This window comes from Physella acuta, unplaced genomic scaffold (genome assembly GCF_028476545.2).
Source record: "Physella acuta isolate Inbredline_101_S28 unplaced genomic scaffold, ASM2847654v3 ptg000246l, whole genome shotgun sequence".
Classification (NCBI taxonomy): domain Eukaryota; kingdom Metazoa; phylum Mollusca; class Gastropoda; family Physidae; genus Physella; species Physella acuta.
In genome coordinates, this window is record NW_026731765.1 from 1 (window position 1) to 17,953 (window position 17,953).

A 17,953-nucleotide genomic window follows, 5' to 3' on the forward strand; every position below is an offset into this window, starting at 1 on the left:
ATATATATACATATAAATATATATAATATATATATATATATATATATATATTTATATATATATATATATATATAATATAGAGAGAGAGTAAGAGAGTCACATAGACAAACAAGTATATCAGATAATAAATATGAATTTTATATACATATATATATATATATATATATATATATATATATATATTTATAATATACAGATATATATATATATATATATAATATATTTATATATATATATATATATATATATATATATATATATATATATATATATGAATATTATATATATATATATATATATATATAATATACATATATATATATATATTTATATATAATATACATATATATATATATATATATAATATATATATATATATATATATATATATATATATATATATATATTTATATATATATATATATTTATATATATATATATATATATATATATATATATATATATATATATATATATATATATATATATATATATATATTTATATATATATATATATATTTATATATATATATATATATATATATATATATATATATATATATATATATATATATATATATATATATATATATATATATATATATATATATATAAAATATATTGTTCCAGAAATGTCTATCGACTATTTGACATCACTTGGAACTACTTCATGGCTTCTGATCCTGACTGTCGGTGTAGCCGTCTACTTTTGGCTGACGTCTGAAAAAGAGCCCCAAAATCTTCCACCAACACCAGGCATTGAGCTGCCCTTTATCGGACACTTGTACCTGCTAAAGAAAAACCCCAGGCAACAGTTTCTTCGCTACACTCAAACCCTTGGTCCAATTTTTAAGCTTAAAATTGGAACCTGGACGACCGTTGTTTTAAATTCGTTTGATGTCATTAAAGAGGCAATGGTCAAGCAAGGTGAATATTTTTCAGATCGACCTCGATTAGATATCGTTCTTAATTTGTTTCCACATATATATGATGGGATTATCATGACATCGGGTCCTAATTGGAAACAACAAAGAACAACATCATTGGGAATTCTGAGAAACTTTGGCATGGGGAAGAATATTATGGCGGAGAAAATCTCTGAAGAAGCCGCAGCTTATGTCAAAGAACTCGCCTCAACTGAAGGGAAACCTACAAACATCAAATTGCTCACAAATATGAGTGTCTCTAATGTTATTTGTTCCGTAATTTTCGGTCAAAGATTTGAGATAACTGATCCTTTATTTATGAGAATGATATATCTCTATGATCATATGCTGGAACAAGGATCCGGTGTAAATATTGTTTTTAGTCTGCCAATTTTACGTCATTTACCCTTTGACCCTTTTGGGTTTGTTAAATATGGATTAACTGTTAAAGAAATTAATTCCGTGATCAAGCAGCTGGTTCAAAAAGTCAGAGAGCGAAGCATCAGCGAGTCCGATAGTTTTGTTGCTGCTTATGATTCTGAAATGAAAAAGGCAGAAAAATTTGGACAGCCATCTTATCTGGATGAACAAAATCTAATCGGATGTATTGATAATCTTTTTGCTGCAGGAACGGAGACCACCAGCACCACAATTTTATGGAGTCTGTTGTATGTCTTGCATTATCCAGAAACCCAGGATAAAATTTTCCGAGAGATAAAAGAGCATATAGGAACAGATCGTGCACCAAATATCTCGGACAAACCAAAGCTTAAATATTTAAATGCTTTCATTTTGGAAACACAAAGAATGGCCAGTCTAGTGCCGTTTAGTGTCCCACATATGTGTAGCAAAGACACCGTTCTCATGGGGTATAATATTCCCAAAGGAACCCAAATAATGGTTAATCTCGATTCAGCTTTAAGAGATGAAAAAATCTGGGGAGATCCTGAGAATTTCCGACCTGAAAGATTTCTGGACGAGCAAGGAAATTTGATAAAGAGAGAAGAGCTCATACCGTTTTCTATGGGTCGCAGAATTTGTCTTGGGGAATCCCTGGCTAAGATGGAACTTTTCTTGTTCCTGTCGTCCATGTTTCAGAGGTTCGAGTTCCTGCCTGTTGACCCAGATCATCTTCCTACATTAAATGAGATTTTAGGAACAACTGCTGCACCTACTCCATATGAACTGCGATGCGTTTTAAGAAGTTAAAATGTAGATTAAAACCAAAACAGATTCTCCAAAGTTTCAAGACATCTTTAGCTTTTATATATCGGACTTGATGACTTTTTATATAATATTATCCAAAGTTTCAAAGACATGATTAGCTTTCATTTATCCGACTTTGTGAGTGTTGAATAGATATAATAATAACAGTAATTCTAATTTACATAGCTTTAATAAATAAAAATGTCCGAACACGATTTGCCAACACGTCATATAAGGACATGTTGTATTCAGTTTCAGTGAGTGTCCATTTTTTTCTATTACAAACGTGTTTTTTTTTTCCTTGTTTATATACATTAATCAAGATTGTAGAGATTTTGCTGATAAATATATTCACATTCATATTTTTCTTTAATTAATTATTTTTTTTTACTAATGATTTGATTTGTTTTTTCAATAAATAATATTTTCATAATATCAGTTGTATTGCAGGTCTAGGTAGCACAGTATACGTCCACTAGCACCAACTTAGTTGTTTTAGTACTTATAACCTTACCAACATGTCTTGGACAATACTACTATCATTGTACAACAACAAATAGAACAACTAAAATTATATATATATATATATATATATATATATATATATATATATATATATATATATAATCATTTTTAACCACAATCAATAAATCTTCTGCACCAGTAAAATGCATCATTTTCGCTAGATCTGGTACCCTATTATATCTGAAATTGTATTGCTACAATGAGATTTTCTTATACCGCTATATTTATATGCTGCTGCTGTTATTGCGATGTAGGGTTTCTTTTATACGTATATATATATATATATATATATATATATATATATATATATATATATATATATATATATATGTGTGTGTGTGTGTGTGTGTGTGTGTATAAAACATATATATATATATATATATATATATATATATATAAACATACGTATAGGCATATTTATATGAATATATATATATATATATATATATTTAGAGAGAGAGAGAGAGAGAGAGAGAGAGGCGAGAGAGATAGATAGAGCTACTCTATTCAGTATCAAGGAGCCACAAGGTCAGATATATGTGTGTATGCGGGTATTGGTGTGTGTAGGCACTGACCTGATTGCTACCAACAAAAATGAGGTCAGGCTATTTAAAGGTTGCACTACAAGGCAGTGCAAGCTGTTTACGAGGTCAGCTCGGCAAGCACGTGTGTCAGACAGTGATAACCTTCATCCTTCCAGGTTTTACACACATCCACTGGTTCAACGTGTGAGGTTAGCTGTTGTCGAATAATACAAGATTGATTTCACGTGGTGTAAAACACAATAGAGGTAAGAACAATGAACTTTTGTTATTGAATGCAAGTCTGAAGTTCAACTTGGCAGTTCGAGATAGTGATGTTCAATCAAAAACAACTTGAATCCGATATGTATACACACATACACAAACACACACATATATATATATATATATATATATATATATATATATATATATATATATATATATATATATATATATATATATATATATATATATATATATATATATATATATATAGCGCTAATAATGGACGCGAGTGAGTTGACGAGAATTATATATATATATATGTATACACACATACACAAACACACACATATATATATATATATATATATATATATATATATATATATATATATATATATATATATATATATATATATATATATATATATATATATATATATATATATATATATATATATATATATATATATATATATAGCGCTAATAATGGACGCGAGTGAGTTGACGAGAATTATTCCATCGTATAGATGACATGGATAAAATTCGTTGTTTATTTTTTATTTTTATATTTTGACTTCATAGCGGATGTAATAATGGTAATTAATAAAAAAAGTAAGCCTAAAAATAATTCAGAAAATTTTAAGAATCAATGTTTTAAATGCTGAAAGTACAGAGGACTTGAAAATATTTCTTTTAGTTTAAGTTTTCATTTCTATTTAATTTCATCAAACCTAAGTTATAACCCAATGTTTCAATATCGTAAAACAAACATTGATTGGCTGTAAAGGAACTCCGTGATCGATAGTTATTTGTTTTCAAAACTTTGCACATAAAATTTTTAAATAACAATGCTATTTTAAACTACATGACCCATTTCTTCTATTTCTTTTTACATTTAATATAATAAAATGTATGCTAGTCTATCGAAGAGCTGGATGTGAAAAGCAAAAGGCTTTTGATTTTTTTTTTTAAATTGCTTAATTACCGAAAATACCAAAACGTCAAATACAATACTCTTTTTTGAAGTCCGAAATAACCAAACAGACAGGATTTTATAACCATGTTAATTTATTTGCATGATTTTTTTACATAATAAAAGGGACCTCTCGAATAACTCCGAGGCTATTCTCGGTAACGTCCAACACATAGGATGTGAAAATTAGTATATCGATTCAACCGTGCCATTGAGTATAAAGCATTTAATCTGTAGGTTTCTTTCGAATCTGTGACAATTATGTTCATACTTTTGTTAAGGTTTTTTTTTATTTAAACTAAATTAAAATAATAATTTAAATTTGTATTAACTATAACTATTAGGTAAAAATCAATTTAACACATTTAATACACATATTTTGCAAATACAAAATCTATGATCCGCATTTTGATTATATGTTTGTTATATTTTATTTTATATTTAACATCTCTTGGGAGTAAAATTATAGATTGTATTCCCTAGTTTTTTTTTAAAATTAAAATTGGGAAGTAGTTACTGTTTATTAACTTTAGAAACCGAAATCTTTTATGAATCCATGCGTCAAGATAGTTTATAGCTTATCTAGATTAAATAGTTATAATAGCTGTAAAAGTTTTATAAACAGTTTTTAAACGTAAATCTCAGTTAACTGAATATAATTTTGTTTTAAAATATGTTTGCATATCTTAAAATAGTAATGCGCACTTACTAACACCAGACAGCACATTCCCTAGCGCCAATGTGACGTTCTACTCCGCTATAGAGAGGCGTCACTTCCTATTCTGTCTAAACATACAACAGAGAATCACTGCTGGTATACTTAGATAGTGCAGGAGTTGCAAAATCGTTATCTCAAATTGATTGGTCATTATAATCTCTCCGGCAGTATTCCTAATAGGGCTGGTAAGTAGTTCACCAACCAGTTCTATGGCTCATGCAGATTTTATTGAGCCGTAGAAGTGCTTGGTGACCTACTTACCAGCCCTATTGGTCATATAAGTTCATTATTAGAGCGTTGTTAAACCCTGGAAAAAAATTATCTTTAATGGGGCAAAACAGATAAACTAACCTTAAAAAAACATGAACCAGGGAAAAATAATAGTTCTAAATCATTATTTTAAGACAAAGTATATCAAGTTTAAATAGAGTAAAAATATATGTATTAAAAATGAATTTTATTTTACAGACTAATTCTCTCAGCAAGTAAGTGAACAAATTATATTGTTGCTTGCTTGCTTATTGCCTGATTTAGTGGTTTAATTAAATTATCTGTCCTTGAATCAAGCAAATTTTAACATTTATTCCAGAAATGTCGTCTGACTACTTGACGTCACTAGGAATTACGTCATGCCTACTTTATCTGACGCTCGCGATTTTAATCTACTTTTGGCTGACGTCTGAAAAAGAGCCCCAAAATCTTCCACCAACACCAGGCATTGAGCTGCCCTTTATCGGACACTTGTACCTGCTAAAGAAAAACCCACGGCAACAGTTTCTTCGCTACACTCAAACCCTTGGTCCAATTTTCAGGCTCAAAATGGGGAGCTGGACGACCGTTGTGTTAAATTCGTTTGATGTTATCAAAGAAGCGACGGTCAAGCAAGGTGAATATTTTTCTGACCGGCCGAACTTTGAAATTCTTATCAGTAAGTTCCCTCATTTGTACGACGGTATTGTCATGTCCTCGGGTGCTAGATGGAAACAGATCCGAACAACATCTTTGGCAATACTCAGATCTTTTGGCATGGGTAAAAATATCATGACAGAGCATATAGCAAACGAAGTCGCAGCTTATGTCAAAGAACTCGAATCAACTAAAGGTCGACCGATAAATGTAAAAATACTAACTAATATGAGTGTCGCTAATGTTATTTGTTCCGTGATTTTCGGTCAAAGATTTGAGATAACTGATCCAATATTTTTAAGGTTGATAGAAATGTACGACCATGTTCTTGGGGAATGTGCAGGAATCAACGCTGTTGTTGTGCTACCGGTGTTACGTCATTTGCCCTTTGACGTGCTGGGATACAATAAATACGCATCGACAGTCATGGAAATAAATTCTGTGATCAAGCATTTGGTGCAAAAAGTAAGAGATCGGAGCACCAACGAGGCAGATAATTTTGTAGCGGCTTACGTTGAAGAGATGAAAAAAGCTGAACAACTTGGTGAGTCAACGTATCTGGATGAAGCAAATCTCATCGGGTGTATTGATAATCTTTTTGCTGCAGGGACAGAGACCACCAGCACTACCATCTTATGGAGTCTGTTGTATGTCTTACATAATCCAGAAACACAGAAAAAAATCTTCAATGAAATTATGGAACATGTAGGTACTGATCGTGCACCGAATATCTACGATAAACCAAAGTTAAAGTATTTGAACGCTTTTATAATGGAGACACAGAGGACTACTAGTCTGCTACCTCTTAGTCTTCCACACGCCTGTAATCAAGACACTGTTCTCTTGGGCTTTAATATTCCTAAAGGAACACAGATACTGATTAATCTCGACTCTGTTCTAAGAGACGAGAAAATCTGGGGAGATCCTGAGAATTTTCGACCTGAAAGATTTCTGGACGAGCAAGGAAATTTAATAAAGAGAGAAGAGCTCATACCGTTTTCTATCGGTCGCAGAATTTGTCTTGGGGAATCCCTGGCTAAGATGGAACTTTTCTTGTTCCTGTCGTCCATGTTTCAGAGGTTTGAGTTCCTGCCTGCTGACCCAGACCATCTTCCTACATTAAATGAGATTTTTGGAACAACTACTGCACCCAATCCGTACGAAATCAGATGCGTGGATCGACAAAAATGCTGATTTTAAAACAATGTTTAATTTTAATATTTCTGTTTAGGCGAAATGACAATCGATAAAATAAACCCAAAGATTACATATATCATGTTTAAGTCTAATTTGACCTTATTGTTTTGCACAGTTTCTGGTTACCCTTTTTGTCTTCCCAGTGCTTTGTAAAGCAGTGTTTGTCTTTACTTATATTAGTTTAATTAAATTAAAAGGATATTTATAATATACTTTATTTCAGCACTATAAGAAGAAAAGAAAATTACTTGTTAACAATATTTGTTTAAAAATACCTTTTATTTTCTTTTTAGTGCATATAAACATCATATAATAATCTTATAGATTAAACAACTTGCGCATTGAATGAACGTAACAAATAGTGTATGATAACGCGAATTAATTAGAACCAATCTTTGATTTTAAAATATTAGTTTATTAAACATGTAAATTACCTTTTTGAAGAGTTCCGAAGAATAATAACTAATGTGTTTGGTGGTGACCCGTCAAAGCCAAAAGAGCGCCGACATAAGAGAGCAGACAAAAGAGCGCCGACATAAGAGCGCCGACAAAAGAGCTCAGACAAAAGAGCGCCGACATAAGAGCGCCGACATAAGAGCGCAGTCAATTAAAAAAGACATGTTGTACGCTAAACGAATATGACATGGTTAACACTTGTTTTAATTAAACAATCGGCGGTACGATAAAACGACATGTGTTTATTTATATAGTAGTATAATATGTTAGGAATGCAGTTTGACAATATTTCTAACCCAAGTAACACGGAGAAGATCGAATCACAGAAAGTGAAGGTTATTATATTGGTCGAAGGCTACAGATATCAAAAGGACAAAGCAAATGCTGATGGAAGTACGACATGGAGATGCTGCAAGAAAGATGGCTGCCGAGGACGGATGAAAATGCTCAACGAGGTTGATCTGTCATCATCAGAACACAATAACGCAGCTGCCATACCCAAATCCGCAGAACATTGCATAGATAACAATTCCTGAACCTCTTCAAACGACAACCAGAACCTTCAAAGAACAAATATGTTCAGCTGAACCGAAGATTGCAGGGGATTGCTTCAATCAATGCTAATGATTCAATGATGGACTACTACGGGGTATAGCCCACAACTTAGCAATATAAATGCAACTATAAAGAAACGTTTTATTAATTTTAAATTATTTTCATTTTGCTACATTTCATTTCAGTTTATATTCTCACTTTAGGCCTAACATTTAAAATCTTTGTATGTGTTATTAGAATGCATTTTGAATAATTGGACTCTACGTTGGTTGTACCAGTTTTTTAGTTAAAGAAACTGAACAATTAGTTTTTTAAATTAAACAATAAAGAGTTAACACCAAACGATGCCTTCTGATATGAGTTAATTTTCTTGTTTTTATTTATTAAATATGGTTTTTCGATTTTTAGTTTGCGCTCTTATGTCGGCGCTCTTATGTCGGCGCTCTTTTGTCTGCGCTCTTATGTCGGCGCTCTTTTGTCGTGCGCTCTTTTGACGGGGTGCCGTGTTTGGTCCCTTTGAAAACCTGGTAAGTATCATAATAGAAGAAACAAACTCAGATGGTATGGGAAAGACATTTAAAACGAGCAACGGTCTATCAAAGATCACGGTGCCAGGAGGTAGGTGAGGAAGGCATTGACGACATTGGTTGGAGGACATCAAGGTGGAGACTTAGCTGTATGTTGAATAATTACATATAGAAATTAATAAGCACCAGAAGACCGAGATAATGGCAAAGAATTATGAAAATATCAACGGAGGGGCCCCATCGAAATCCTCCCCCCCTCTCTCTCCCCTGCGGATCAAGTGTTTATTGATTGATTTAATATTTCAACAATGCACCGCACAATTCATTGACATCGAATCTTGACCTACAGGTCAAGTTTGAAGGAAATGGGCAAGTTAAATGTTGTTGAAATTTTCTACTACGACGACTCTAGAAAAAGTCCTAATGGCTGAGTCACGATTGACTCCGATACCGGCAATACATAAGCAAGGACATTTTAGACCTTAGAACTTGTGACACAGCTTTTGTACACCCGGCGTTACTGTTCACTGATCTTGCCCTAGAAAAAATTCAACAAACTAAAGGTAACACGCATGTGTCTAGGTAAGCGTGCGTGTGTAGGCATTAATGTGTGCGTGTGTATGTGTGGTTGTGTATGTGTTACCTTAAGAGGTGAAGGTTAAGTTCTTTCTTTAGTTGACGACAGAGAGCTAAAAATAGTTATATCGAAGGGTATAACCTTGTGCTAAGCGGGTTCTATTAGTATTCTTTGTGCGGAACGGTATGACGCACAGACATACACACACACACACACACGCAAGCACGCACATACATTCATTCGCACTGTCAGCCTAACTGTTATTGGTTATGTTTTAATTTAAATATACCCTAATTACAAAGGGAAGTGAACCCTTCTTCACTTGCTCCGTAGACAGTCAGGTTTGAAAGGGAACTTTACTTACTTTTTATTAAAAGGGAAGTGAGAAGTTTGTATGTTAAAATGATTATTTATCTGAAAGTGCAGCGTTTGTCTCTAATTGTGTCTATAATTTTCAGTCCAGGTATTTGTGTGTCTATTTTTGTTAGTGTCTTTTACTATGTTGCTGAGTCTGTAACGTTGGTAGGTCTGGATTTTTCGAGATTCTGTAAAATTTTGTGTTTTATACTTTCGAATCTGTATATTTATGTTTTAAGTTCTTGTGTGTATCTATGTTCCTGTTTCCAAATTTTAAATTTTATATTTTGAAACAATATGATTGTGTTTGTGTGCTTGTATGGATTTTTGTGTCTATGTGGTTGTATATATCTGCCTATGTGTTTGTATTTACATGTATGATTATCCTCGAGCGTTTCGTGTGTGTAAAACAATAAGTAATAAATGTTCAGGTATCTCCGAATAAGCGAGGGAAAACTGTTATAGCTGGTTACCCCTTATCCTCAGCACCATTACACATCGTCACAAAAAAAGCAAGACCACCACCCAATAAATAACCACATTTCTAATTTTTAAGAATTGTTGCCCTTGATATTTATTCATAACCATTATGGACAACTGCCATAAAATAAACAAGTGCCGATAATTTTTTTTTTAATTGTTGCCATTGATTTTAATTATTAGACACTATGGCTGCCTGCCATAAAATAAACAAGTGCCGATAACAGAGTTACACTTTACAACCCTGGCACCGGCGCAATGAACGAAAGTTTCAGTAACTGTAACACCGCTTCCAACACACCGCTTCATATAAAATGCAGACATTTGGAGTGTTGACTGGAACCAAAAACTAGTGTTTTATCCTATATGAGAGCCTGATAGTAACATTATATAAGGTAGGAATTGGTTATTTTACATGATTTTTACACATTCACACACACATACATACATATATATAAATCTAATATAGATTATATATAAGTTCAATTCTGTATGTTTGGTGGTGAAACGTTTCTAAAATGTTTGTCGTGAATACTTCTATGGATTTAAGTGTTAGATTATTATAGTGCTCATTGTCTAAATTTATGAGTTAAAAAATTACTATTGAAAGTCTTTAAAAACTATTTTCATTTTAAATAATTACAATAATAATTTTCAATTAAGAACATTACATAAAAAGTGTATCAACGTTTATAAAATTTCTAAAATTGTGTCTGAAATGTATTTGCATTTTGTCCTTTAGTTCTCATAACGTCCCTTGATTTGGAAAACACAGTTACTTCCCTTTAAAAAAACCATTAAATCGGGGGACGAAAGAATTTACTTTTTATTACTTTGCTTTGGTATTAAGAAAAAAAAAACATTATGAGCGGGGATTGGTTAAGTGCAATGTCGTTGGTATTTTCAATACTGCCTTTTATTTATTCTATACACTAAACATACTGTTTACAAATTATTTTTTTTAAATCAATAACATTAAATACGCCAGGTCCTACAAATCCTATACGTTTATTTTTTCAATTTACGGATAAGCTTGGAGTATTATAATTTTGTTCACTAAATTGAAACAGGCGCGACCTCCGGCGCCCCTGCACGGTTCGATTTGGCGCCCTGGGCTATCGTGTGAGCGGTATGCTGCATAATTTTGTTGTAAACAGTAAGATAGACTGTGGATAAGAAAGGTTACTATAGTCTTTAACCCTTTCCCCGGCAACATATTGGGTACCCTGTCCCCGGCAACTGGGTGGATCACACCCAAAGACTTTCTTATAGTAAATTCTTTTCTTTGTTCATTGTGGGGTGGGTAACAATACTGACACAGTTGAGGTATTCAGAGCACAGAGGCCATGGGGAACACAAGACATGTTGTTGTCAATGGGAGAGCTGTAATATGATACTAGTGGTTGATGGGATTCTCAAGCAAGAGTTAACCTGTGGGTGGACACATGTAGTGATTTATACTCTTTGCTGGAGCCCTGACTTGCAGTTACAGACAGAACTGTACTTTAGAGTTACAATAGGTTAATGAAATGCAGGGGTAAGATTGCCTGTGGGAGGACATATATGGTGATTGGTACTCTTTTAGGGAGCTCTGGAATGTAGATAGAGAAAGTGGAGCATTTTAGAGTAACTTGACATTAACCTCATTAGGAGTATGAATGAGGACAAAAAGGCAAAATAACTTTGTAATGCTGCTTGAAAGTTGATACTGGGTAATGAATTGATCAAACTGGGAGTGGGGTGGGTGTTCTACGGGTTGTGACCCTGAGAGTAAGGTTTATAAATAGCCATAAACATTATTGAGAACACAACAGAAACAAGTCTTGAATGCTTTTGTCTAAACTCAAGGTGAATGATAAAGGAATATATTTGCCAGTTTTGGTATAGCAGGTGAAAATTACCAACAAGTTTTGAGTCTGAACTATCAGTATCAGAGGTAGAAGATGAAGAATTGCAGCCATCAGTATCAGAGGTTGAAGATAATCCTGGTTCAGTTTCAACCAGCTCTGATGACAAGGTCTACCCAATATACTGCATTTCAACTATCAATAATGTGTCAACAGTTGGCACTCATAATGAAATGAAACTGATGGTGCAAAGTGAAGAAAAAGAAATATTTTCAGGAAAGACAAAGTAACAGTACACTAGACCACTGCCTGAAGTGCTAATCCCAGGAAAAATAAAAACGGCCTGACTCAAAATATTTCTTCTGTACATGATTTCAAAAAATAATACAACCAATATTTGACTGCATTAGCATTGATGGAGAGAAAGCAAGAGGAGACACTGGCAATCTGCAGAATAACAATTTAATTGTATGTCAATTCAGTTCTGCTTATGGAAGTTTTTGAAGGCAGAATTTTCTATGAAGAGACTCAGCAACCTTCTGGGTCATATTCACTTTCACAACAATTACAATAACAGTCCATCAGGCTCATGGTATATTTGCTTCCATTATGGTAGATATTCCATACAAATTTAGCAGGGTGTTATGTTTCTGGAGAGATCATTACTAATTGGGCAACTGGTTGATTTTAGAGGTGGGAGTAGATTTATCCAATACATACCAAGCAATTCCGATAAGTATGCCAATATTTTGTCAAAGAAAACAAAAGTTCCCTGCCAGCAAAAGGAAATGTCCAGTTATTTTAATTTTATCTAACAACTGTGCTCTCTGAGGTGTAAATTATTAAAACGTGTTAATGTTCTATTATTTTATTACTAAAGTTGATTACTTCAATCCTGTTTGATATTTTTGTTACTGAAATACCTTCAGATTGTTAATTTATAGTTAAACTTTGAAAATTTAACACAATGACTTAACCCACAATGAGTAAAAACAAATATTTAGAAGCCAGTTTATAAGTTATAAATATTTTTTCCATTCAAAATTGTGTACGGGTGTGTAGCACCCAGTTGCCAGGGACCGTATAAAAAAATTTCAAACACTCATAAAAAAATTTTTTACGCATATTTTTTTAATTTACAACCTCCAATGTGTTCATCCCAACCACCTTATAGATGGGAATGAGGCCCAGAAAAATTTATAAAACGAGACTCAAGATATGAGCAAAAATATAGCGACTTCGGGTCGATTACACCCAGTCGCCGGGGAAAGGGTTAAGTGAATCAAATCCGGGCGTCCTCCGGCACCCCGACAGAGTACTATTTGGCGCCCCGGGCCTTCCCGTGTACGCTATGGGACCTACGTTCGAGTAAGAGAGTTCAAAAGACTATGAATTAGTTGGGTACTATAGTCGTTTACTAAGTTGAATCAGGCGGTTACGCCACATGTCGTCATGGTGCGATTTGGAACCCCAGGCTAGACTGTGGACACTTTGAGTTATCTTTGCGTTTGTGTTTTCTTTGTATTTGAGTTTGGGTTTGCGTTTGTGGTTGTGTTTGCGTTTGGATTTGGGTTAGGGTTTGTTTTCGTTTGCTTTTTTCTTTGCGTTTGTGTTTTCGTTTGCTTTTTTTCTTTGCGTTTGTGTTTTCTTTGTGTTTGTGATTGTGTTTGTGTTTGCGTTTATTTTTGTGTTTTCGTTTGTGTTTGTATTTGCGTTTGTGTTACGTTTGCGTTGTTGTTTTTTTGTTTGTTTGTTTTTTGGTGTGTTTTGGTTTTGGTTTTTTTGGTTGTGATTGGGTTTGTGTTTGCGTTTGGATTTGTGTTTTCTTTGTGTTTGTGGTTGGGTTTGTCATTGCGTTTGTTTTTGTGTTTTCGTTTGTGTTTATTTTGTGATAGTGTTATGTTTGCGTTTTTTGTGTGTTTTGGTTGGTTGTGGTTAGGGTGGGCAATGCCGGATAAATGCTGATTACTAAATACACAAGTTATGGTCCTTTACAGATACGTTTTTCAGAGATGCCAGTATATGTATATATGTATATATGAATATATATATATATATATATATATATATATATATATATATATAAGCTAAGTTTGGGATGTTTGGTTTGTTTGCTACTCACACATATTAGATCGGGTACTTGCAAATAAGTTGTAGGGAAATTGTTCTTGACAAACTATGGTTTTCACTCTCTTTTTAAAGGGAAAATTAGAGTTATCTCAATAATCAATTTGAAAGTGACCAAAAACTGTCCGAGACTGGCAGCGGTCTTATATAAACTATGTATTATTTTTTTAAAATGTATAGTGCATGAAATTAGATCGACCACTTGCAAATGCGACAAAAAGTTGATATTTGGTTAGGAGATATCTCTGGTTCTGTAGGCATCTGAAAAAAAGCAGATTCTAAGATTAGTCCTATTAATAAGCTGTTAAAAATTGAAACGATTTACCCTTTAATGTTAATTTTTAAAAGTTACGCAACATCCTCAGGAATTTAAACTTTTATTTTTTCCCCTTCTTTGACTACACGCAAAAAATAAACGAAGTAAAAGTTTGGATTAAAAAAATCTAAAATTTAAATTCCATACGCAGTTTATCCTTATATGTCGGAAAAAATTTAGCTATAAGAATAGTCAATTTTTTTTCACAACTATTTGAAAACCGTTTATTGTTAATTTTAAATATTAAAATTGAGACCAGTGCTATCTCCTCACCAAATACCATTTTTGTAGCATCTGCAAATGGTCGATCTAAGGCCTCGGTCAGTCTAGGTCAGTTTTCGATTACTGCAAGCTCGATTACTGCAATGAATCTAATTTTCCCGTTAAAAAGTGTGAACAGGAAACTTGTTAAAGAATAATTTCACTGCAAGTATCCGACTTAATTGGTGAGAGTAACCAATAAACAAACCAAACACCAACTATGCTTTTATAGATATAGATACGCTTCTATTTGAATAAATTAAACGCATTGTCTTTTTTAGAATGGCTTTGGATTGGATTGTGTCAGTGGGAACGACGTCATGGCTTCTCTTAATGACGTTCGCAGTGGTGCTTTATTTTCTGATGACCAAAGAGAAAGATGTTCCTAAACTCCCACCAACACCTGGCATCTCACTGCCTTACCTTGGACACCTGTACCTCCTACAGAAGAACCCCAGACAACAGTTCCTTTGTTTTGCGAAGACATTGGGGCCAGTGTTTCGACTCAAAATGGGAAATTTCACAGTGATTGTTCTCAATACTTATGACGTGATTAAAGAAGCGCTGGTCAAGCAAGCCGAGTTTTTCTCACATCGACCTAACATTGACCTTCTCGTCCAACATTTCCCACACATGCTAGACGGTATCGTCATGTCATCGGGTCCAAACTGGAAGCAACAAAGAACAACATCTTTGGCGATCCTTAGAAATTTCGGCATGGGAAAAAATATTTTAGCTAAGAAAATCTCTGAAGAAGTCTATGTGTACGTCAAAGAACTGACAAAAACTAAAGGAAAGCCTACAAATATTAAAACTTTGACAAATATGAGTGTCTCTAATGTTATTTGTTCCATAATCTTTGGTCACAGATTTGAATTTACCGATCCGACATTTTTAAAAATGATGCACCTCTTTAATAATTTGACTGAGCAAGGATCGGGCGCTAATGCTTTTGTTATCTTTCCTTGGTTGAGACACATACCCTTTGACCCTTTCGGTTTTTATAAATTTGGATCTACAATTAACGGGATTAGAACGACTGTAATTAAACTTGTTGGAGGCGTTAGAGATAATGGCGATAAAGATAATTTTATAGCGGCTTACGTTGAGGAAATGAAAAAAGCTGAACAACTCGGAGAGTCAACTTATCTGGATGAAGCAAATCTGCTGGGATGTATTGAAAATCTTTTTGCTGCAGGGACGGAGACCACCAGCACCACAATTTTATGGAGTCTGTTGTATGTCTTACATAATCCAGAAACACAGGGGAAAATCTTCAATGAAATTATGGAACATGTTGGTACTGACCGCTTACCGAACATACACGATAAGCCTAGGCTAAAATACTTGAATGCTTTTATAATGGAGATTCAGAGAATTGCCAGTCTGGTGCCGTTTAGCGCCCCCCACATGTGTTGCGAAGACACAGTTCTGATGGGCTTTAATATCCCAAAAGGAACCCAGATACTGATTAATCTCGACTCCGTTCTAAGAGACGAGAAAATCTGGGGAGATCCTGAGAATTTTCGACCTGAAAGATTTCTGGACGAGCAAGGAAATTTGATAAAGAGAGAAGAGCTCATACCGTTTTCTATGGGTCGCAGAATTTGTCTTGGGGAATCCCTGGCTAAGATGGAACTTTTCTTGTTCCTGTCGTCCATGTTTCAGAGGCTCGAGTTCCTACCTGTTGAGCCAGATCATCTTCCTACTTTAAAAGAGATTCTCGGTGGTACGGCTGCACCTGGTCCTTTTGAAATAAAATGTGTAACCAGAAACATATAGGGGCCTACAATGGACATTAAAATTTTAATCCCAAGTTTAAACATTATTTACTTCACCAAATTATCAAGAGTAATAACAAAGTTAATTAGAAATGCTAATATTTTTATGCTTCTCCGAAATAGTTGTGGTTTTTTTGTTTTTGTTTTTTTTTTCTCTCTACTGTCAAAATATGTATCAACGGTTTGTTATTATAAGTAAGGTAATTGTGTAGCAGTTTTCCTAATTCATTCACTAGCCTGTTTAGACTATGTTTAAAGCAACTTCTTTGGTGTCTTAAGTATAAACAACGACGCTCTCATAATCAGCATCATTTCCCGTTCGTGCCCAAGACAATTACTTTTCTGTAATTTTTTTAATGTGTGACTCGTCACAAATTTGACCCCGCTCTACGATCGTAAAAATTTTGCGAGAACCACAGCTCACCGGACTGGGGGGGGGGGGGGGGGGATACGATAGCGATATGGTGTGTTGCGCATGCCTGGAGAGCGAGTGGAGGTGCGGGACGAGGATTTGACAGTCGGCTTGCGTCGTGGTGGTGTCCACGTAGAGAATAAAATATATAGTTAGTGGTTCTCACATTCTCTGCAACACAAAGCAAAAAAAAATGAAAAGAGTAGAATTTAGTAGACCCTTGCATCATCGCCAGACAGACAGTAATATTGGAATACCACGGAAAGAGGAAAGTGGGTGTGCCAAAATAAACTTTGTATAGATCGATTGTCAGTGAAGCAGTTCAGGTGCCGTGGATCCAACTCAGATGAATCTCTCAGAACCCATTAGCATAGAGAGGTGTGCTCCAAATGAGGTCGACTGTGATGATGACAAAATTGACTGTTTCACTATTTCACGTTTATATTTCTTTTTAACGTTTCTTACCAAGATAATATTTGCGTGTTCCATATTTCAACCATTGAAAAAGTGTACATTATCATGTAAAGGTTTGTTTTTGCAGTGATGGGTTGAACGATAAGATCCTTCTTACATTCAGTAATTCTTCTTTCATTTTCTCGAAATGTTTCAGATACCCACTGTTTGCACCAGTATCTTAGTCTCCCTGCTGGTACATCTCGTAAAACTGAATTTGTATTTAATGCACGCATTCAACGTCTTTAATGTTAAATGAGTTCTTCAATTGGGATTTTCAAATTCTCCCTTAGCTGTCAAAGGACACTTTCAACTCACTCCAACGAATGAATAAATTTTTAGTTGTTTTTTTTATCTAAAAAATATTTTATTGAAATTTTTAAAATGTAAACATTTAATTCATTTCTTTCTTGCTTCCAAAAAATATTATATTGTATATGCAAAATTAACAAGAAGCAAATATCAAAAATATAATACTAACTAGTTGAATAAATTAAGTATTTTTGCTAGTTTGTTGATGATATTTATTTGCTCTACTACATAGTTCATTATTAAAGCATGTTGGTTGTTTTAATCAGTGCCACAACTGCTCTGAATGGTCCGT

The 17,953-nt window shown here is 33.8% G+C and overlaps 3 protein-coding genes across 3 annotated transcripts; all 3 read left to right on the forward strand.

Moving 5' to 3' along the window:
- Positions 1 to 632: 632 nt before the first annotated feature.
- Positions 633 to 2,675, forward strand: LOC131938511 (cytochrome P450 2U1-like). The gene has a single exon (XM_059296565.1). It carries the CDS (start codon positions 633 to 635, stop codon positions 2,133 to 2,135), a length of 1,503 nt encoding a protein of 500 aa, XP_059152548.1. The 3' UTR covers positions 2,136 to 2,675.
- A 591-nt stretch (positions 2,676 to 3,266) lies between these two features.
- On the forward strand, positions 3,267 to 7,254 carry LOC131938512 (cytochrome P450 2U1-like). The gene is made up of 2 exons (XM_059296566.1): positions 3,267 to 3,447; positions 5,687 to 7,254. The coding sequence occupies exon 2, from the start codon at positions 5,689 to 5,691 to the stop codon at positions 7,195 to 7,197; it is 1,509 nt and encodes a 502-aa protein (XP_059152549.1). The 5' UTR covers positions 3,267 to 3,447; positions 5,687 to 5,688; the 3' UTR covers positions 7,198 to 7,254.
- Positions 7,255 to 10,464: 3,210 nt separating this feature from the next.
- On the forward strand, positions 10,465 to 16,485 carry LOC131938518 (cytochrome P450 2U1-like). Its single transcript, XM_059296573.1, has 2 exons — positions 10,465 to 10,547; positions 14,985 to 16,485. Exon 2 carries the CDS (start codon positions 14,986 to 14,988, stop codon positions 16,483 to 16,485), a length of 1,500 nt encoding a protein of 499 aa, XP_059152556.1. The 5' UTR covers positions 10,465 to 10,547; position 14,985.
- Positions 16,486 to 17,953: the final 1,468 nt, after the last annotated feature.

What these genes read in the sequence shown, in the direction of transcription:
- LOC131938511 (XM_059296565.1), top strand. Translation starts at nt 633, where the DNA reads ATGTCTATCGACTATTTGACATCACTTGGAACTACTTCATGGCTTCTG.
- LOC131938518 (XM_059296573.1), top strand. Translation starts at nt 14,986, where the DNA reads ATGGCTTTGGATTGGATTGTGTCAGTGGGAACGACGTCATGGCTTCTC.
- LOC131938512 (XM_059296566.1), top strand. Translation starts at nt 5,689, where the DNA reads ATGTCGTCTGACTACTTGACGTCACTAGGAATTACGTCATGCCTACTT.